We start from the raw sequence: 22,977 nt of genomic DNA on the forward strand, positions 1-22,977 counted from the left end.
GGCTTAGTCTGGACACACCTCCAATTGAAGGGTTTGGAGTAAAGGTAGCCAGTGGGACTACTCTTTCCTGCACCCAGAAGGTTCCCCGAATGGAATTGTCTATGGGGGAATATAAGTTAAAGGGCAACTTTTATGTGATTGACTTCTGGGCTGTCAATGGCTGCCTGCAATTGATAAATACGAGATTAGCCATCGGAAGTTGGAGATGATTTTCTGTTGTTATGTATTCACACATCGCCCCATTGCAAATGGGGACCCCCACTTTTTCGCTTTCTAGGTAAATTGTCTTAGCTTAAGTTGGTTGTTGTCAAGTCTTTGCTATTAACCTTTTGTTTGTAGTTACTCAAGAGCCGATCAAGTATCTTTCTTGGAGATGAAGTAAGGTTCGACACTCCCTTTGCTCAGCAAGACATAAGCACTTCCAATTCTCCCAGCACTGCCCGTGGGTGCCCAAACTTGACCACACCCATTTCCATTCCACCTCTCCATCATTCATCCCTCCCATTTTCCTTTACCTTAACCTTCACTACCACTTCCATCTCCTTCCACATCACTTATCCCTCCATCTCCTTTCATCACCTACCCTTTTACCTCACCCTCAACCTCACCCTCACCTTCCTTCACCTATACCCTCACCTACCTAACCCTCCTCCCATCCCAGCATACTCATCCACTACCCTTCCATCCTACATTCTAACCTACTCATAACTCACCTACCTATCCTCATCTACTACCTTTATTCCCCAACCCCCATTTTCCTAACCCATAACTCACTCTTTCCCACCTTTCCTTCAGCTTACCTCTACCCCTACCCCTAACCTTCTTATCCATCTATCCCACCTTTCCTTAAGCTTACCTCTACCCCTACCCCTAACCTTCTTACCCATCTATCCCACCTTCCTTCCCCTAGTCTAAACCCCATCCCATTATAACCTACACCCCTCTGCCCTTTCATTACCCCCTTATACCTCCCATTGCATTTTACTCCCTAACCTTCCCTAACTCCATCCACTACCACTTATACCTCCTAACCCCACGCATCTCCTACTTCCATCATTTTTATCCCTTATGTCCCCCTTCCCTCACACATCCCATTCCCCCCTCTTTCTCCACGTAGCAGCTACCCTTAACATTTCCTACCACTCTCCCCCTCATATTTCTCTCCACCGTATCATATCATCCTTTCGGGCCCCACACATTCAAAAATGGAGAATCAAATAAGATTTTTAAGGACCTTCCTTGCTGGGACCCACCGAGCTTTAGCATGGGGATTTTAAGTGTTTTTAATTACCATGCCACATATTGCTTGGGCCCCACAAAATCTGAAATGGAGATTTTAAAAGCTTGTTTTAAGGCATAGTATTTCCTTTGACTTCCTTTACCACCGTAGCTTTGATTGGGCCCCACCAAACTTAATTTTGGGAAAGAGAAAAAAGTTTTTAAGGCATATTTTTAAAAAAAAGTATCCACCTCATCAGTCTTTGCAAGGTGTGGTAACACAAAATAAGGAGCTGGCCCTTAATGAAGATGTGTCACTTTAGTGAAGATAGAAGAAAACAGACCCTTTAACATCCACCGGCTATATAAGAAGACACCCATCCTCATTCTAAGGCATCGATCAAAGCAATTTATACAATCTGCTCTGGATAAAATGATTGATCATTTCATTGATCAAACATACGTTGACAAGGAGAATTGGAACAAATTTGAGTTTAAGGCAAGTTGCAGCAGACAGAGAGGCAGAGCTACAAATTTGAGGATCAAAATTCAGATCAGAACTGATTGTTATTTCCCAAATTTCTGATTGTTATTTCCCAGATTTGAATTAATGATACATTAAGGGTGTGAAGAATTGTTTTGTTTGCATGTTTCTTGATTCATTATATGTCTTTCAGGTTTTGATAGGAGGATCGGAAGCTGATAAAGAGTTGGTTTCAGACTACACTCAGGCAAATTGAATTCAAGGACTCACACATCAATATCCACATTTGAAAAGGGACAATATCAAAATTCAATCACATGAAGAAGATGGATCAGACCATTACTATGCACTTACAGAGCTGAATGCAGGATATTCAACACCTTAAACAGAATTGGAGTTTGATACAAAGGCAAAGGGGCAGATTTCAAAGGAATTCCAGATCATTTTCCAAGGTTCTGATTTGATGTTTGATATGAAGATCGAAGAAAAGAGAAAGATGAGCACCTAAGGAAGCATGGAGGACAATTCACGACAACATCAATCTGGAAGATAATTATTCAGAAATAACTTCCTCCACCATTCGAGAGATCTGATTACACTTACATTGAGAAGCAGATTGAAAGGAAGTGCTCCCTGATTGGAGTAAAATCTGCCCATTGCTCATAGTTGGGAGCGATGTAGGCACTTGAATGGATGAAATGAAAGGAGTGGGCAAAGGATGTATTAAATTTCAAGTTTGGATTTCAACTTCATTTGAACACTTCAGTGAATTTCCTAATTCGCTCCTGTACCTTTCGAAGGGACAGGAGCGAAGTTATTCAAGCTCATGTACCTTGCTAAGATCAAGAAGACAGGATTGGAGAAAGAATGGACAAAGAGAAGGAATTGACTTACACATGCCTTGAGGATGAATTGAAAACAAGATTGAATGACAAAAAGTTAAGAATTTGAGCTAAAGAGCTAAATTCGCTCCTGACCCTTCCAAGGGTACAGGAGCGAATTTTCTTGAAACACCTTCTTGCTCTTAACTTGGATCCAAACTCATGCTTCTAGGCCTTGACTGGAGGGTAATCGATTTGCACATGCCCTTGAAGTGAATTGCAAGTGATCAAAAGTGAAGAATTTGTGCAAACATGACAAATTCGATCCTGACCCTTTCAAAGGTACAGGAGCGAAATTCTTGAAAGGACCCCCCTTAGCTCATTCATAACGATTGAGTAGATCTCATTTTGAGCAACAGTGAGAACAAAATGACTTGAGCATGGTAAGAAAGGATCAAAGGTCAAGACCAAGACAAAGTGATAAGAAAAGAAGTATGAATTGAGCCTAGAGGAGGGAATTCGCTCCTAACCCTTCCAAAGGTACAGGAGCGAAATCCTTTAAAGGACCTAATTCCTCACCAAAGACATTGAATGGATCCCGCTTGGAGTAAATTTGAGGAAAAATTAGCATGATCTTGATGAGAGAAGGGTTGGAAAAGACAAGAATAAGGCAAGTTACGAGAAATAAGAGATGAACTAAACCAAAGGAGAGATTTCGCTCTTGACCCTTCCAAAGGTACAGGAGCGAAATTCCTAGGAGGTCTTGAATCTTGCCTTAGCTAGTGACCGAACCCATTCCTAAGCAATTTTGGAGGCAAATGACTTGTTTATGCTTTAAAGAAGATCAATTATGAAGTCTAAAGCCTTGGAGAATGAATGATGATGAGGGAATTGAGTGAAATTGCCTAGTTCGCTCCTGGCCCTTCCAAAGGTACAAGAGGGACTTTGTGCTAAGGGTCCCGTACCTTCCAAGGGTACACAAGCGATTTTGATGTTAAAGGCATGTACCTCTCAAAGGTACAAGGGTGAAAGTGTATTGCATTGTGGTAAAAAACAAATGGAGAGGAGGCAAGATGCAAGTCGGCCTAGAAGCAAACAAGGCGGTTTGATGCATTAATAAACCAATCTCACTTTGGGCGCTAAGAGCAAATTTGAATTTCCAATGAAGAAGTCGGCCAGCTTGGGGAAGATACAATTAATTTTATTTATTCAGAAAAAGTCGGCTTTTCAAGAGAGAGGTGAAGGCGCCTATATAAGAAAGAACACATCTTAGTCATTCATCATTCAAACACATTCTTCTCTAGAGCGAACTTAAGAAGCAGACTTAGGAGGCAAATTTCATCAGCAAATTTCATCAAGTATTAAAGAAGCCAATTTCAGATCTTAAGAAGGAAGGTTAATAATCTTCATGAGCCGAATTCTACAAAGAACAAACTAGAAAGAGCAAACTGCAGCAGCTGATTTGAAGGCGAATTTCAAAACTTAATAAGGCAGGTCAAGACAAATTCAACAATCTTCAAGCCTAGACCTGATTCTCCAAAGTGCAAATTTAAGCAGCAATGAATATAATTGATGATTGAGGAGGCAAAATTTGGATTTAAAATGCAAGCTTGCAGAACAGCGATCCTCCAAAGGTGAATTTGGTATACTTAAGATCAACAATACCAAGTTGGAAGAAGATCAGGCAAGGACAAGGACGACCTTTTCAAACCTCATCATTATCAAGGACACCTTAAGTGCAAGGAAGAAGACTAAAAGTGTTAAAGACTTCAAGTGTTCAAGGAATTGCAAGCAATGGAGCTAACCATCCTTAAGAACCTCATTCTATCACATGGAGAAATCACAAGATGCAGAGAAGAAGGAATGACTTGATTCTGAAGAAGCCTCATCAAACACGAGAAAGTCAAAGAAAAGATACCCCATTCATCAAGTATAAGGACGAAAGAGGATCAACCAAGGTCAGTGCAAGGGTATGTTGAAGAAGCAGATAGTTCCAGAAGAGTTAATCAAAGTTAGATTCTCATTATCACCACATTGAGTATCAAAAGAGATACGACATTCCTTGACCAAGCAAATGCAAGACAAGGTGGCATCCCAGTCACTATTCCTCCAATCAGAAGGCTCCACCTCAGAGTGTCCAAATTCAGTGAATCACGCTTATGCATGGAGGCACAAACTTTGATATACCTACCCTGGTTTCCTATTGGTTCACAAACATTGAATGTAATTTTTTCATTGGCTAAGGGAGTTTGTTGTAACAAACCCTAATTAGGGTTTTCATCCTGAAATCCTAGCCATTCATTGTAAATCAATCAGAGCCATTGAGATGTAAAGAGCTCTATATATAAAGCTCTGGCTCTTCATTTGTAAAGGTTAATAGTGGGTTAATAGTAAATAGCTAATAGCAGTAGTTAATAGTCAATAGATAGTCTTAAGAGAATAGAATAGCAATTAAAATAGAGGAGGAGGAGACAAGATATTGTTGCCCAAAATTGTAAATAAACTCCATTTTTGAAGTTATGGCGAAATGTGTTGTTTCTTGCAATATGCATGGTTTCTTGTTGGATCTTCAGGTTAGATGGTAGATAATTAAAGTGAATGGAGAAAATTGTTGAATGCACTCGTGTGGAATCCACCTAGTCCATACCACTAGCCTCTTACTGATTGTAAGTGCGCCCTGCGTGGTCAACTGGTATTGAATGAGCTTAACTTCAAATTGTTATGCATCCATTGTTTATGCATTAACTTGAATGGTGATCAGTGTTTGATGGTCGTGATTTGAACATCTTTAAAACGTCCTTAGAAGATTGCACTGAGCTGGTGTCGAATTGTTCAGTTTGATGGTGAGACCTAGCCCAGTAGGGTTCCATATAGTCATTCATCTATATTCTTACATTCTAGGTCTAAGAATAGATTCTCTAAACCCTATGCTTTTGATATTTCTTTATCTCCCAGTGAGTAGTTAGGACTCAAGTTCTAGCTAATTAAGTGTTCAGGCATTCAAATGTAAGTCCCCTTGTGATTCCAGCATAAGCACATCAAACCAACTATGCTTATCCACACGTAGAGACCCTACATATAAGAACCTTGGAGTTATTTCAATTGATCCTTAGGCAAATCTTAAGCATACGAATAACTTTGTTCAAGAGAGGATAAGATACTTAAGGTATTTTATTCTGTGTTCGCATGTGCATAAGAAACACATCAACACTTTCCTACATAATGGGAAAAAGATAGTTTTGTAGGGAATTTCCAACAAAACAATGGAAATATCAGCCGAAAAGATGGAGCGGGCGTTCCATAAGAAATAGGTAGGTTGGGCAGCAGAGTGCCTTATTACTAATGCCAATGACACAAAGAAAGAAGGTGCTAACAACATGCAAATTCAAATGATTTTGGACAAACACAATAAAGTCTTCAGAGACATACCCCTCGGGTTACCTCCTAGCAGGGGTTTCTAGCACATCATTGAACTTGAAGAGGGGGGCAAAACCAGCAATGATCACTCCATATTGCCATCCGAAGGTTTACAAGGAAGAAATTAAAATGCAATCAAAGAGTTACTCGACATGGGATATATAAGGCCTAGTTCCAGCCCTTTTGCATCTTTCGTAGTGCTGGCCAAGAAGAAAGATGAAACCGTGCAGATGTGCATTGATTATTGAGCTCTCAATAAGAAGACTATAAAGAATCATTATCCAATACCACACATTGATGAATTGATTGATGAGCTACATGGAGCTAGCTTCTTCTCCAAAATTGACTTGCGTTCAGGATACCACCAGACCAAAGTTTGGGATGAAGATGTACACAAGACGGCATTCCAGTGTCACTACAGGCACTATGAATTCTTGGTAATGCCCTTTGGTTTAACAAATGCTCCAATAACTTTTCAATCATGTATGAACCAGGTATTTATTCGGCAGTTAAGAAAATTTGTTCGTCTTTTTTGATGACATCTTAGTTTATAGCAAATCTTGGGAGGATGATCTAAAACACTTAGATGAGATGTTGGGAATCTTAGAGCAGCAATCCTTTTATTCTGAAGCATCCAAGTGTGAGTTTGGGTTACAAGAAATCCTATATTTGGGCTTCAAGATCAGCAATCATGGAGTAAGTGTTGATGAGGATAAGATCAAAGCCATTCAAGAATGGCCTAGACCCAACAACTTGACACAGTTGAGGGGATTCGTGGGGCTATGCAGCTACTACCGAAGGTTCATTAGTGGATTTTCACGGTTGGCAGCCCCCTTAACAAATCTAACCAAGAAAGGAGCATTTATATGGACAACATCAGCCCAGCAAGTTTTTGATAAGCTTAAGGAGGTAATGAGTTTGTGCCCCGTCTTGGCAATGCCAATTTTTCACTCCCTTTTGTTTTAGAGTGTGATGCATCCGAAGAGGGAATAGGGGCTATTCCGATGCAAAATAAACACCCTATAGCATTTGAGAGTGGGAAGCTTTAAGAGGCTGAATGTAAGTTCTCCATTTATGATAAGGAAATGCTAGCCATAATGCATGCATTGACTAAATTCAGACAACATTTAGTTTGCAACAAGTTTGTGGTAAAAACTGATCATAATAACTTAAAGTATTTCCTTAATCAGCGAGAACTAAATGATAGACAACAAAAGTGGGTCAGCAAAATCCAGGCTTACGATTTTGATATTGAGTATGTGAAAGGAAACAGTAATATAGTGGCGGATGCTTTATCTCGGAAGCTTCATATGCATTCTATTTCTGATATATCTACAGATTGGAGAGCATTGATTACACCAGAGTATGTATAAAATTCATTTGCCAGTGATATCTTGAAGGGCAAGGTGCAAGATGACAGGTTCAAAACAGTGAATGAGCTGATTCTCTACAAGGGGTGAGTATATATAAAACCTGAATCCAAAATGAAGGAAAAAATCTTTTAAGGCATGCCACAACACTCTGTTGGCTGGCCATCCAGGGTTTTACAAAACATATATACAGATGCGGGAGCATTTCTCGTGGAAAGGGTTAAAAAAGGATGTAATGCAACATGTGAGGGAATGTAAGGAATGTCAACAGAACAAGGCTGAGCTGTTTTCCCAGCAGGGTTACTACAGCCTCTACCTATCCCCAACCAAAAATGGGAAGGCATTTCTATGGACTTCATTACCGGTTTGCCGAAGGTCCAAGGTAAAGATTGTTTGTATGTGGTGGTTGATAGACTCACCAAATACACTCACTTTTATGCTATATCATCAGACTTTAAGGCACCTCAAGTGGTTGACTTATTCTTTAGGGAGGTTTTCAAACTGCATGGATTGCCAAAGACAAAGACAATTGTGAGCGATAGGGATAGCAGATTTCTCAGCTTGTTCTGGTAGGAGCTATTTCATTTGACAGGAACAGAATTAACACCCGGTACTAGTTATCATCCGCAAACGGATGGACAAACCAAGATAGTAAATAAATGGATTGAAGGTTACTTACGGAATTATGCAACAAATCAGTGAACATCTTGGGCCAAATGGTGTTAAATCTTGGGGAGTACTGCTACAATACAACTTATCATATGGCGATTGGGATGTCCTCCTTCAAAGCATTGTACGGTTATAAAGCTACTTCCTTTGTGGACCTAATTCTCACAGATAGTAGAGTGCCTAGTGCTAAAGATAGGGTACAGCAGAGTAAGGATATTCTAGAAGCCCTCAAAGAGAACTTACAGCAGGCCCAAAGTCAGCGAAAGATGTATGTGGATAGACATCGAACTGAAAGAACACTTGAGGAAGGTGATATGGTGTATTTGAGATTGCAACCTTATAGACAATCATCCTTAAAAGCAAACAGAACTGAAAAGTTGAAACCACGTTTCTATGGTCCTTATCAGTTGATCAAAAAGGTGGGACAGGTTGCTTATGAGTTGGAATTACCTCCCCACAGCAGGATTCACACTACTTTCCATGTTTCATGCTTGAAGAAAGCCCTCGGACAGCATATTCACCCTTCCATGGAACTTCCCCCACTAGACAATGAAGGGAAATTAATCCTTGAACCTGAATCTGTTCTAAATGTTAAAGAGAAGAGACTACGCAACAAAGTTATTCCAGAATACTTGATCAAGTGGAAGGGACTACCACCTAAAGATGCGACCTGGGAAGGAATTGAAATCTTTGAACACCCCAACCTGAAATTGCTTGAGGTCAAGCAATTAGGGGATGGGAGGAATGTGATGAACCCGATGGGATGAGTGCCATCTGGCCTGGTCGGCATACTGGCCAACAACTGGAAATTTCAGCTTCACCGACCTCAGCAAATCAGATTTTGTTGTCTTTTGTAGTAACTGACCTCCTAAAGGCAGTTGTCCTTAGCTTAGCTCTTTTCTGTCTTTTGTTAGCTGAATCAGATTTTTGTCTTGACTCCTTGTGGAAACGAACTCTCCTAAGGCAGTTTCCAGCTGGCACAATTTGGTGGCAGATCCCTAAACCGCCCTAGGGCAACATGTTGGTGGCAGTTCCCTCAACCGCCCCAAGGGTGTATTTATTGAGGACTGTGGTTAGTTTTGGGGGGCTGAATAATTTATCTTCTACCTTGGTGCACGTTGGACAGGCTCTTGGGGTGGCAAGCCTAGGAGACAGAGTCTGGTTCTTGGGACGGAAACCCCAGGAGACAGAATTTTAGCTCTATCCCCTACATACTTGAAGTTTTTGGTCTGGCAACGACAATCCAGTTGCAGGAGGGAAGCGTTTCAACCACAGAAGGGAAATCCTATCTAATTGCACCTGTATTGAAAACATACTTGGTCTAGTTATAGAGATCTGAGTTGGTTCATTTATGCTGTAAGAAAACAAAAGGATCTTGTAAGCTGTTGCCATCCACAGGAAAATACACCAGGTTCATTTTTAGTTCTTTTTTAGTAGTTGTAATTTCAGACTATAGGCATGATTTGAGGAGATCCGGTTTTTCATCTGTAAGTCTGGAAATCAGAAGTTACTGTAATTGCAAAACTGAATCTTGCCAATCGAATAGGCTTGGAAATAAATCTTGATGTGCTATGGTGAAATCCATCTTGTTAGTTGTTTGAAATACAGAAATTTCCTAGACTATGTGTTCTCTTGCTGCAAAAAGAAAATTACTGTAAGAAGTTTTTACTTGTTTAAGGAAGACGGCATCTTTCATCTTTTGCTCTTCACAAGCCTACGATATACTTCTATTATTGCAATTTTCTTTTATATTTGTACCCCAATGTTTATTTATTGTACCCAATACTTCATGGCAATAAATAGTCTTCTTTTCTCTCACTGCCATAAGGAACCACTATATTATCTTTGCTTTGTAACACTCCATGCCATGGTGACTTACAATCATTCAACCTTTCCTCTACCATAACTCTACCCACTTTATCTATGCTCATTTCTGGCATGCTATGACTATGCTTACTTTAATCATGATTGTCTCTATACCTGCTTTCCTTTATCTATGCTATGGCTACTTTGTCTTCTTGAAACTCTTTGTGGGACTGTCATGCATCTCTGTCATATGTTTGTTATATCTTTAGCACTGTCATGTACCATTAACGCTGACCATTGAGTCATAGACTCATATGCTATGTGTTTTAGACTTTAGGATTGATGATAGGTCTGGAAGCTTCTCACTACACTTTCAAGCTTAATCAATGTCAACGGTTTGCTAAGGGTTTTGATAAAACTTTGCTCCAACAGTCCCCCATTCACTAACCAAGCATGCATATATTGGCAACTCGTAACAAGAGACAAGGTTTATAGCAGAAACCCCTTCTCTGAGAGACTCAAATGAAGCAAACTGAATATACATATTACAGACTTTGAAAATGCATAGACCTTGAAAATGTATGATAGATCCTAAAAATAGACGAAACCATAGAAAACTTAACAGAAACCAATGAACATGCTAATGGTTGTACTATGCTTTTGAAAACTATCTTCAAGGTACTGACTTTTGTTGAGGATTTCAAAGAGGGTTTTGACAAAGTTTTTGCTTTCAAGCTCACTGTGACAGAAAGTTCCTTTATTGACCTTCATATTTAAGGAGACTTATGAGTATCTTTTGACTAACGTATGGAACTCCAAGCTCCTTCCATTGTGCAGACATATAAATATTACATTGAGCTTTTCTAAGATTTGCAAGACAAAGTGGTAGTCTTAGGATGGACACTACATGATGATTTTCTGTAAGTTGCAGATCTATCCAAAAAAATTCCCCCTCCAACTTTGGTTTGATGGATGTCCATATCCTGTTCTATAGCTCCAATTTTGGCACAGGCAGGGAGAATGATGGCCAACGTTGTGGAATTTGGCAATTATACATGCCAACTGCATTTTCTTGAAAGTTTCTAAAGCCTTTTCACCGAATCCATCATGTGCATATCGTGTGATCATGGTATTCCACGAGACCACATTTCTTTCAGGCATTTTGTCAAACAGATCATGTGTCTTGTCAATGCTTCCACATTTTGCAAACACTTCTACCAAAGCATTTCCAACTATAATATCTGACAAAAGCCCTCCTTCCATTTCCTTTGATGGATGACCATACCCTGTTCCAATGCTCCCATTTTGGTACAAGCAGGGAGTATGCTGGTGATAGTTGTGGAATTTGGCTTTACCCTGCCAATTGCATTTCCTTGAAAGTCTCTAACGACTTTCCAACACATCCATTTTGTTCATAACCTCACTGCAGCCCATGAGAACACATTTCTTTGAGGCATTCTGTCAGACAAGTCACACGCCTTGTATATGCTTCCACATTTTGCATACATGTCTACCACAGCTCTTGCAACTAAGACATCTGACAAAAAGCTCAAATAGTTTACAGGCATCCACTAAACTCCTGCACTTGGCATACACGAAAATAAGCTTATTATGAAAAGTGGTGTGTGTAGCAAATGTGAATCACCTGTGAGCGATGGAAGAGGTGGACTTTTTTAGCTTGTGAAAGGGTGTTCTTGAGAATACAGGTCTGCAATAATTAAAGATATGTAGAGCAGTCTTAAGAGGGTTTGTGTGTACTAAGCAGAATGTGCAGCGCATTCTTTGACATAATGCTGTGAGGTCGAGATGAATAGTGGATGGTAATGGCATTTTATGATTGTAATTGGACCGTGGACAATGTGGTGTTGTTTAAGCCTACTACAGTGACATTGACAGTGAAAACCATGTGAGCATTTCCACTCAAAGCAATTTTTATTGCAGAGTAATGTGCCGTGGATATGTGGATATTAATAATCCATTAGTCAAGACGTGAGACAGGGACTGTTTCAACCGTTTTGAAAACTTTCTGATAATTTTACGGCATGAGGAATCGAAATCAGGTGGGCAATGCCCACAATATATAGACTATTGGCTAATTATTTACCCTGAAATTTTATCACTGGGCATTAGAATACATTATAAAAGAAAGACTACTATAATAATATTTATTAAATGAATATAACAATTTTGTAAAATTATTACAATACATATTGTAAGACTTTATTAAAATTAATAATGGACAAACATTATATTTGATTAGGATATGTTTATTATTTTTCTTATTAATAATATATTTATTAGGGAGCATGCCTAGGGCACTACCCCCAAACCCCACTAGATGCACTGCCTCACAACCCTGTTGTGGGTGTTGCCGCCAGGCCCCCACAAGGGGCACTTCCCCTTAACCCCACTGCAAGCATTGCCCCCAAACCCTACTAGAGATGTTGCCCTTAGATCTTGTAAGGAGAGGTGCTGCCACCATAGATTCCTACTTTCATTTTTATTCTCTCTATATCTCTATGCTATTAAAATGCCTATAAATTAAAAAATAGTAGGTTTTTTTCTTTTTCTTTTTTTTATATTTTTTTAATCATCCAATTTTTCCTGATTTTTTCCACTTGTTTGAAAAATCTTACATAATTAGTTTGCCGATTTTTCCCCAAAAGATTTCTGCTGCTATGAGTTATATACAGTTAATGTTGAAATAGTAGCTAGCTCAGATACCTATCTATTGTATTTTAATGTTGTCAATGACAATTAAAATACACATGTATTATCTATTATGTAAATCGAACTTAGGGCTGGGCCCAAATACATGTAACTTGTAATTATGTCTTGCTTGGGCAAGACCTATATATAATGTAACTTGTGGATAGGACAGGCCCTATAAATGTAACTTGTAATTTGGTCTGACCCTAATTGGGCAATGTAACTTGTGGTCCTATATTGAATGTAACTTGTAGATAGGGTAGGCCCAATATGTATTTTGAGTGATTATGTAATTGGGCTGGGCCCAAACTCATGTAGCGTGTGGTAAAGGCAATCAAGCAATAACGTCTTAATAGGTCACGACCTATTTGGACGATATACATAATATTATTATTAAATTAACAAGGCAGGCCGACTTAAGACTTGACACCACAAGTCAAGTATATAAGCAAGTCATTTGCATAGCATAATGAATCAATTTACATACAAGGCGAATCATTCTTAAGGATGTGTCAACACATGTAATCTGCTCTCCAACATTTGGCGATCTCTCTCTCTCTCTTGTGCGAACTTGCTCCTCATTCATTATGTGAAGACTGGTTGTTAGGTGATGCTATCAAGATCTTGCGAAGCTAATGAAGACTTGCCTTGAGTGAATTTGATGTTGATGATAAGGGTTGCAATCTCCATTATCATATAAAGAGGAATTCAGATCTGCTATCTTGCTAGTTGAACAACAATCTGAGATAAGCACACTTGCCTTGTAATTGCCTACATTTGAGATAATACACATTGTACTTTGTGGCTGGGTTTTTCACCTCCAAGAGGGAGGTTTTCCTAGGGTATTGGTGTGTCTTGTTTTGTGTTTTTTATTGTTGTTACTGTTCTGTTATAAGCTGATTATTTAAGATTACATCTGATTGCTTAAAATTAACATGGTATCAGAGCTTTAGGTTCATTCTAAATAATCAGATTATTAGTTGTCCTTCACTTTCAGTTTGTTGTTAGTTTTACAAGATGGTTACAAGTCTGAAAGTGGAGGACAGACTTGAAGGTGCCCTAAATTTTTACACCATGGAAGTCCGTTACAGTTTGTGAAAGATAAGGATTTGACTGAGCCTTCGGATCAAGATGAGCTAAAGCAATTCAAGAAGTCTACCGTGAATCAGAAAGTTCAACAGCAATGTCTACTTGACAAATTAAAGGCATCGATGGGACGATAGCAAGAATAAGATTTCAGGGGCTCTCATTCCTCTATTCTCAATTATAGGGTCCACCTGGTTGGAGGTTTGAATCTGATTGCCTTATTGTTATTGGTGTCTTATCTAGTGCACAAAGTTCTCTTGCTTGATAACTACTTCATCTGAGGGTGCTTTCATATGTCGGTTTGTGCACTTGTTTTCAAATCTTAGTATTCCTTTAAGGGTTGCATAACTATCTTCCTAGGGTTTGTAACAATCACCCTAGTTCGAGCTTTGTTCTTGTGTTAAGAATTTGTTCTAATCCAGTTTGAACTATTGAAGTTAGTTATGCCCTACTCTCTATTTTAAGTATGTTTATCTCTCAACCTACTTGATGTGGTATGGTATGAATATGTAATGATCCGAATTGATGCATTGATCTAAATACATTCTTGGCACTTAAGACTTCAGCATGTGTATTCAAATATAAATCTAGGAGTATTATGATGGATATAATAGCAAGCACAAATAGAAAGATGAATAAATTTATAGGAGATTTAGAAACATGGAACCTCAGTCATTGGTGTGATAGACATCCTACTTAGTATCTATGCCCAATGTTGACCTTACTATCTTCATATGATCTGATCCTTTATGATACTTGCTACATAGTTCTAATGCACCGTATTCTATCTAAGTCTTGAAATGCTCAATAGTCTTGCTGCTCTGGAATTATATACTCTTATGGTGTGTCTCTTGATTTGCATCAAATCTTTTATGGGTTGTATCGTCTGTTCTATGAGTGTTTTATGTTTGGATAAAGTTGTCATGTAGGGTTATGACTGTGCAACTCTTGGTTCTCTTCAGCTCTTCATAATAGGCTCTCATGTTCTTTGTTATGTTGTTATTATAACCTTGCTCTGCTCCTCTTGTGTAGAGGATTGCCTTTAGCTCTAATGCATTTTCTGTCATGGCTTTCATCACCCTTACACAATATTCATTGTGACACTATCTCTTCAATTTAAGCACACTGCCTATTACATTCTTTGAAGAAAGTATTCTCTTGATGATGAACCCTAAGATGAATGAGGTATCTAACTTATTGAAGTTGGCTTTCGATCATACGCTTGTGCTCAACTACAATGTGTATCATTTTGAGTGGTCGATACTCATATCTGATTTTACGCATTGGCTGGAAAGACAATTAGGCTTATATACCTTGCTTATGGATTTTGTAAAAAAGTTTTCTGAAGTCATACACTTGCCTTAGTTTTCTAATATAGTTAACTCTTTGTTATTCAACTATGGAAAACAATTTTAGAATGTTGTGTAGCTTTACACTATGGTTGAAGTTGATCATAAACTGGCAATATCCTTTTGAGCAATCTTGGCATATGTTGTCAATGGTGGAAGTCTAGATTAGTTACTTTACATGTTAATTCATTCTATTGGGATATTTAATCATGTTAATGCTTCTCTTCAAGAGTTTCTTGAATTACCATGCCTTCAAGCTTAAGAGGGAGCTTGGTTTCTTCACTTGAAGGTATGCCTTGATCATAATGATTGTGCTATAGGTCCATTTCATAAAAGTGAAGTAAGGAAAAGATTGGCATTTCTCATCTTTGATTTATGGCTGCCTTCCTTGATTGATTCTTATATTATGCAATCTTCATGAGACTTGATTACCACAATTTTTATTAAGAATCAAGAGGGAGTTCCATATGGAAGTTTTTGAAAATATGAAGCTAGATGTGTAGCTGATAGTTAGAAGGAAACATTTGCTCTTGCTGCTAGATATACTAATACTAGAACCTCTATAGCTAATGCTGCAGGCTGGAAGTTAGATATAAAGACTGTTTTCTTAATGTTGTCTATATTGAATAACAAGAAGGTTATGAGAATCAAGATAGAGAATCTCATGTGTGCAAATTAAAGAAAAGCTCTTTCCGGCTTCAAGCAAACTTCTTGAGCTTGGTATGAGAATATTGTCAAGTATTTGATTAGTTTAGAATCTTGCAAGAATGATGTTGATTCTAATCTTCACTTTAAAAGTATTCAATAGTGAACTGCTAATTTTGTTTCTTATATATAGGTGAATGATTTAATTCTAACTGTTGGAGATAGTCTCATCATTAGATGTAAGAAAGAATTAGCCACTGAATTTGGAATGGAGGATCTAGGCCTAATGCATTGCTGTCTAGACCTAGAAGTATGGCAAAGATCTTATCCTTAGTCAAGAAAATATGTCATTGATATGATGGATTGTAAATCTATGTCTACTCCTATGGAAACTAACTTAAAGAAGTTGAGTATTTCTGTAACTAGTTCTGATTTTACAGATCCTTCAGAGTACAGGCATTTGATTGAATTCTTGATGTATCTAGTTAACACTAGACCAAGTATTTGCTATAGAGTGCGTGCACTTAGCCAATTAATGAACCAGCCAAAGCAGGTTCACTTGGTGGCAGCCAAGCACATCCTGAGATACTTGCGTGGAACAGTTGGCTATGGGCTGAAGTATCCAATCAACACAGTGATCAATTTGGCAAGCTACTCTGATTCTGATTGGGCTGGGAGTGTTACTGACAGGAAAAGCACTTCAGGAATCTGTTTCAGCTTGGGTTTCGCTATGATCTCTTGGGCCAATAGGAAATAGTCCTCAGTTGCATTAAGTACTGCAAAAGCTGAATGCATTGCTTCAAGAGTGGCAACTAGAGAAGCAGTTTGGCTTCGCAAACTTCTTACTGGGTTGTTTGGACAACCTTGGGAATCCACTGTTATTTATTGTGATAATCAGAGTTGTATTAAATGTCTAATAATACCGTGTTTCATGACAGGTCAAAACACGTGGAAACTCATTATCACTATGTTCGTGATATGGCACAAAGAGGTGCCATCTAGCTGAAATATATCAGCACTGTTGAACAGGTTTCAGATGATCTCACCAAGCCTCTAGCTCGAGTGAAGTTTGAGTACTTCAGAGAGAAGCTTGAAATTGTGGAGAACACACTATTGATTGAGAGGGAGTCTCAATCCTAGTGATGCAATTTGCATCTTCCACCCTCTGCGGGCAATGCAAGGTGGGGTCACCCTCTGCGAGCAATGCAAGGTGACATTGTATTCTTCTCTGGGAGAAGGCTGAGGTGTAAAACCTCTTCCACCCTCTGCGGGCAATGCAAGGTGGAGTCACCCTCTATGGGCAATGCAAGGTGAGATTGTATTCTTCTTTGGAAGAAGGCTGAGGTGTAAGACCTCTTCCACCCTTCTCGAGCAATGCAAGGTGGATCCATCCTCTGCGAGCAATGCAAGATGGACATCATGAAATGAGTTCATGATATTTATGTGTTTTATTGTAGGTACACTCTATGAAGCTTATACATTTATCCTTGCGGGCAATGCAAGATGAAGCTCATGAATGGATCATGACAAGTGGCAACTATCCTCCCTAGCTAAGAGGGAGTGTTGAAATAGTAGCTAGCTCAGTTACCTATCTATTGTATTTTAATGTTGTCAATGATAATTAAAATACACATGTATTATCTATTATGTAAATCGAACTTAGGGCTGGGCCCAAATACATGTAACTTGTAATTATGTCTTGCTTGGGCAAGACCTATATACAATGTAACTTGTGGATAGGACAAGCCCTATAAATGTAACTTGTAATTTGGTCTAACCCTAATTGGGCAATGTAACTTGTGGTCCTATATTGAATGTAACTTGTAGATAGGGTAGGCCCAATATGTATTTTGAGCGATTATGTAATTGGGCTGGGCCCAAACTCATGTAGCGTGTGGTAAAGGCAATCAAGCAATAACGCCTTAATAGGTCAAGACCTATTTGGACGATATACATAATATTATTATTAAATTAACAAGGCAGGTCGACATGAGACTTGACACCACAAGTCAAGTATATAAGCAAGTCATTTGCATAGCATAATAAATCAATTTACATACAAGGCGAATCATTCTTAAGGCTGTGTCAACACATGTAATCTGCTCTCCAACATTTGGCGATCTCTCTCTCTCTCTTGTGCAACTTGCTCCTCATTCATTATGTGAAGGCTGGCAGTATATAAGCAAGTCATTTGCATAGCATAATGAATCAATTTACATACAAGGCGAATCATTCTTAAGGCTGTGTCAACACATGTAATCTGCTCTCCAACATTTGGCGATCTCTCTCTCTCTTGTGCGAACTTGCTCCTCATTCATTATGTGAAGGCTGGCTGTTAGGTGATGCTATCAAGATCTTGCGAAGCTAATGAAGACTTGCCTTGAGCGAATTTGATGTTGATGATAAGGGTTGCAATCTCCATTATCATATAAAGAGGAATTCAGATCTGCTATCTTGCTGGTTGAACAACAATCTGAGATAAGCACACTTGCCTTGTAATTGCCTACATTTGAGATAATACACATTGTACTTTGTGGCTGAGTTTTTCACCTCCATGAGGGAGGTTTTCCCAGGGTATTGGTGTGTCGTTTTGTGTTTTTTATTGCTGTTACTGTTCTATTATAACCTGATTATTTAAGATTAACATCTGATTGCTTAAAATTAATAGTTAACACTAACAGCAGTAATTTGAATTTCCAATTTCATTGTTCAAACATTATACTCAGTCTCAAACTTCAGAATTTTCCCTATGGTATCAGATAGGATATTATTGTCAGTTGCAAAAGAAATTAAAGGTGCACTGGCCATGGTCTGATACAGTGTGGTGTGTGTGAGAAGTGCAAAGTCCAAACAAACAAATTTTTTTGGAAAGTGGTTGGTGTGCGGAGATTTTTTTTGGAAAGAGATTGCTGTGCAGGCTTCTACAGACATCATCCAGCATCATTTTAACTGTATCATATTATATTGCTGCTGGTATACTCCTCTCTCTCTCTCTCTCTCTCTCTCTCTCTCCAAACTCAGGATTGTTTTTGTATTCCATTTTGCTCTTGCATTGTTGTCAATAGTCTTCCTTCAGAAAAAAGGAGTATTTCAAATACTTGATTAGCCATTAATTTCATCAACAATGTTCATTTGTGCTCAGTGCATACCATCAGGCCTTTTTTCAAACTCTCACATTTGAAATAAAATGGAGGGGCGTAATTTTATGTGCTATATAACTGGCATAAGATGTTAGAAGCTTCTAGAAATGTGTCCAAAGATAAGTGGGAGTGCAATTAGTACAATACTTTTATTATTTATGTTATTTTATTTGATGTCAACTTGTTTTCTAGCATTTATCCATAACCATTTTGAATTTTTCCTACTGGTCGGAGAAAATTTAACATTTGCTTGTAGGTCACTGTTTAGCATGTTATATAATAAATAGAGATCCTTGATCGACAGCAGTATACATACATTCAGGTGGATTCATACCTGACACACTCTTTAATTTGAGTAGCCAATTTGGATGCTCCAGTGCATGATAGTGTCATATCCCAAGGTGCCTAGGTCATCCCACTTCACAAATCTTTCTTCAGATTTCATTGCAGAGAAATTTTCAGTTGCTATCATCCATATTGTTAACTTCATTCAAATAGAAAGATTGAACAAACATGGCAACATTGGATCTGCAAAATTCTGCAAAACTACCTTTCCAAGTTTGCAAAGTTTCTTGTGAAAGAAAATTCTGACTAAATCCATTTTCTTGTGCACTTACATCCCACAATTCCGCATGGTTTTTACAGATGACGAATATTCCATGCAATAATAGGCTATAGCAAACGAAATATTCCTGTTTTCTTTTGTGGAATTTCAATCATAGTTCCAGTTCAAGGCAGAAATTGTCAATTCTAGCTCAATAATAAATTTACAACTGACATATCTGTCCAGCTGTGGCCCAGTGGTAAGTTAGGGCACAGCAAAACTGATTCTGTGACAACCCCCATAATTAACCCATGAATAAATTTATTTCCTTATGCACTCATACCCAAGACTATGTACTATTTCTGCAGCTAAAATCATGTTGCATGAAATAATAGAAAACTACATATCATGGCATTACCATTTGTTTTTGTTGAATAAGTGCCTTGAAGTTGGAAGTACAGTTTAGATTCCAGTTTCAACTCAAAATATTTTCAAATCCAGTTTTGGGATAAAATATTAACTTAATAAACTTGCTGACCTGTGCACTAGTGGGAAAACTTGTGAATAAATCCATTTCCCTATGTCCTCATGTTAAGATTCTGCATCTTTTCTGGATCTGAAGACATATTCCATGCCATAATGGCAAATTTAATAATCTGGCTTTTTCTGTAAACTTTGTTGGCATTACATGAAGATTGCATTGATGAAGTATAGTGTTGTCATTGATGTCAATAGTAACCGGTAATGAAGATGTATTGCAACTGTTAATGATGCAGTAAACCAACCGGTAGTAAAGCAGTGAAGGCAACCAGTATTATTATTGAAGCAGAAATCAACCGGTAACCCTAACCAGTTGATAAGCAGAACCCTAACCGATGGAGCTTGGAGAATCAATTGTGATGATCTATGACCGAATGGTGATCGGAGACGAAGATGCCACGTATGCATGTTGCACGTGATGAGTTTTGAAGCGGATTTGGTGCGTAGAGATAACCGTTTATCTTGGGAATGATCAATTGTATAGTATGAAGTGGCAAACGCGTGATGAGCTATAGGATCCAATGTGCGGTGATCCAAGAGCGGTTGAAGTTGTCTAGAACAATGTGTAGTTGATTGCTATGTAATCTAGCGGTCAAGATTGAACCGATATGTTTGTAATCTCTATGAGATTTGTAGGGTTTGTGTTGTGTTACCAACCTATTGTATTTGTTTTTAAGGTCGATGAGTTGTTTGTAATTGTGTTGGCAAATTTGGTTAAGTGTAATTGTTGCCGAACCAAAAGGTGTGTCTGCAGAATGTTGTGAAGGCAGTTAGGAGCAGAAAAGGATTTGATTAAAAAAGGAAGTGCTATTACCAGATCAGCAAAGAACATGTTGTTCTCTAACCATTACAACAATTAAATCCCTTAACCGGGTAAGCTTTAACAGGTTTGTTGTTGAAATCCTCTAACAAGGTGATCCATTAGCTTGGATTTGAAATCCTCCACTGAGGTTACCTCTAACAAGGTATTGTAGTCAATCCCTTAACCGGGTGGTCCTTAACCGGATCTGCTCTTAACAGGACATTATTGTAAAAGCTTCTAACAAGGCTTGGCTCCTAACAGGGCGACCTTCAAAAGAGTTCAGAATACTTGTGGGTATTCATCCCCACCGTGGTTTTTCCCATTTGAGTTTCCACATGAAAAATCATTGAGTCAAGTGGTGAATGATTTTGTGGATGTGTTTTTGATATGGTTGATATGAATGACTGGTAAATCCACTTAGATATGTTTAGATGACCGGAAATGATCTAAAATGAGCTATTACTGATTTTAGTAAAGTGGTTTAATGTTTTGGTTAAATGGTATTTAATTTTCAGATCTGTTACATTGTATTATTGATGTTTTGGTCAACCGATAAAGTTTGACAATGCAGTTGCAATTTTTGACACAGTGACTAAACCGGTTAGTTTAGTAAGTTGTTTCTGAGTTGAAAGTTTGTTTGGTGAAAGTTTAGTTTATTTTCTACCCAGTACATAAAATAAGAGGCCAATTTTTTTTATTATTTACCATTCGACAGGAGAAGATATAAATTAAAACCTAGTTATCTGAAAAATTCAATTTAAGACTTTCACTAACCTCAACATGAAGGCGATCATGATAAGCTTCAGAAATCCAGCCACCAACTCGGACTGCTGCATCTTGACCTGCCACCACCTTCACCAACACAAAAAGTTAATGTGTTACCAATTCCATGAAAACGGTAGTTCAGAGGGCTTTCAGGAATCAAGAAATGGTGTAAAAAGAATTAAATCAACATCATCTATCCATATAGGTTGTGTCAATTGGAATGAGCTCAAGTGATGCAAGACTTGCGGCTTCCAAAATAAAGCTCCAAATTCAAACCCCCAGGAGACATGATGAAATGTTGGAACTGAGCAAACCACTACAACCAACTCACTTACGGATGAGGCTGGACCCAAGTATCACATGAAATATGAAAGAAGAGGCACCACCCCAGAAGAAGTGACAACTAAGCCAAACGTTAAATTAAAAGGAGAATTTAATAAATCCGAAGAAAACAGCATCAATAGGTGTGGCAGTGCAATCGAAACGGAAAAGATTCTAAGATCATAACCCGGGATAAAATTTGCCCCAGCACAAGAAAATATCTAATGATTCCAGCAGTCATTTTACTAAGTTGTGTATGATGTAATTAGTTATGTTCCAGCATGACGCATTTCACAAATCTTAAGAATGTGATACAAGCTCATCCTAGATAATGTTGAGCGTTTCCTATTTACAAATGCAAAGTTTCACTACAACGAAGTTTTAGGAATTCAAAAAACATAAAAATAAAAAATAACTAACCACAATGAGATCCTTGAGATTGCTGGCCTCCAAAAGCTCCAGAACATAGGACAGTACGGGTCGATTTGCCACTGGTAATAAGGCTTTGGGAACATCCTGCCAGAACACACTCCCGTTTTTATAAATTAATTATTGTTAGGGTTTGAAGTTATAAATTAGGGTTTATGTTACATAATTATTGCTAGGGTTCGACGTACTATTGCATCAGGATTTTGAAGCTAGGGTTTGCAGCACTGACCTTAGAGACAAGAGGGAAGAGCTTTTTTGACGTACCACCTGCTAAAATTACTACCTGAAAATTCATAGCCGGACCCATTGTGATCAACTATTGTTAACCAGGAAAAAGATTAGAGCCCACCAAAGTACACAGTCTAAAGTTTCAATAATTCAAACGATGCATAAATTTTCAGGAAATTAAGTGTAGTAACAGCTCTGGATGTGAATTTTTCTTCGCTACTGGATTCGATCGAGGCGATGGAAATAACCAAATTCATTAGGCAGAGCAAAGCAAAATTACTAGACAATTTGGTACGATTAAATGTAGAATTTTAAAATTGATCAATTTAATATTTTATACGAGGTGGCGATCTTTTTAAGTATTTCAGTGGGAAGTTAGGATGATGTCCCGTGCAGGGATAGCATTCTCTCTTCTTTCTTTCGTTTTGTTTTTTCGCCTTTTTATAAATGTTTTTAATTAGGTTTTGTGTAAGGTTTGAAAAATTATATTTAATGTTTTTCTTCTTAATTACTTATTTCAAAAGAAATATTTTTTTTTATTTTTTTTATAACATATATATGTTTTAAAAATAGTTTATTACATATGAATATGATTCTTTACATTTCAAAATTTATGTTTTATTTATGACTTTTG

The 22,977-nt window shown here is 38.1% G+C and overlaps 1 protein-coding gene across 1 annotated transcript in view; it reads right to left on the minus strand.

The window, feature by feature from the left end:
- The window catches only part of LOC131078572 (uncharacterized), a 58,345-nt gene extending 35,592 nt beyond the window's left edge, over window positions 1-22,753 (minus strand). The window contains exons 1-3 of the mRNA XM_058016307.2: window positions 22,345-22,753; window positions 22,107-22,202; window positions 21,375-21,452 (exon numbers count right to left, since the gene is read on the minus strand). Coding sequence (XP_057872290.2) covers window positions 21,375-21,452; window positions 22,107-22,202; window positions 22,345-22,422 — 252 coding nt within the window. The 5' untranslated portion in view covers window positions 22,423-22,753. The remainder of the gene's footprint in view (window positions 1-21,374; window positions 21,453-22,106; window positions 22,203-22,344) is intronic.
- Window positions 22,754-22,977: the final 224 nt, after the last annotated feature.

Source organism: Cryptomeria japonica, chromosome 3 (genome assembly GCF_030272615.1).
Source record: "Cryptomeria japonica chromosome 3, Sugi_1.0, whole genome shotgun sequence".
NCBI classification, from domain to species: domain Eukaryota; kingdom Viridiplantae; phylum Streptophyta; class Pinopsida; order Cupressales; family Cupressaceae; genus Cryptomeria; species Cryptomeria japonica.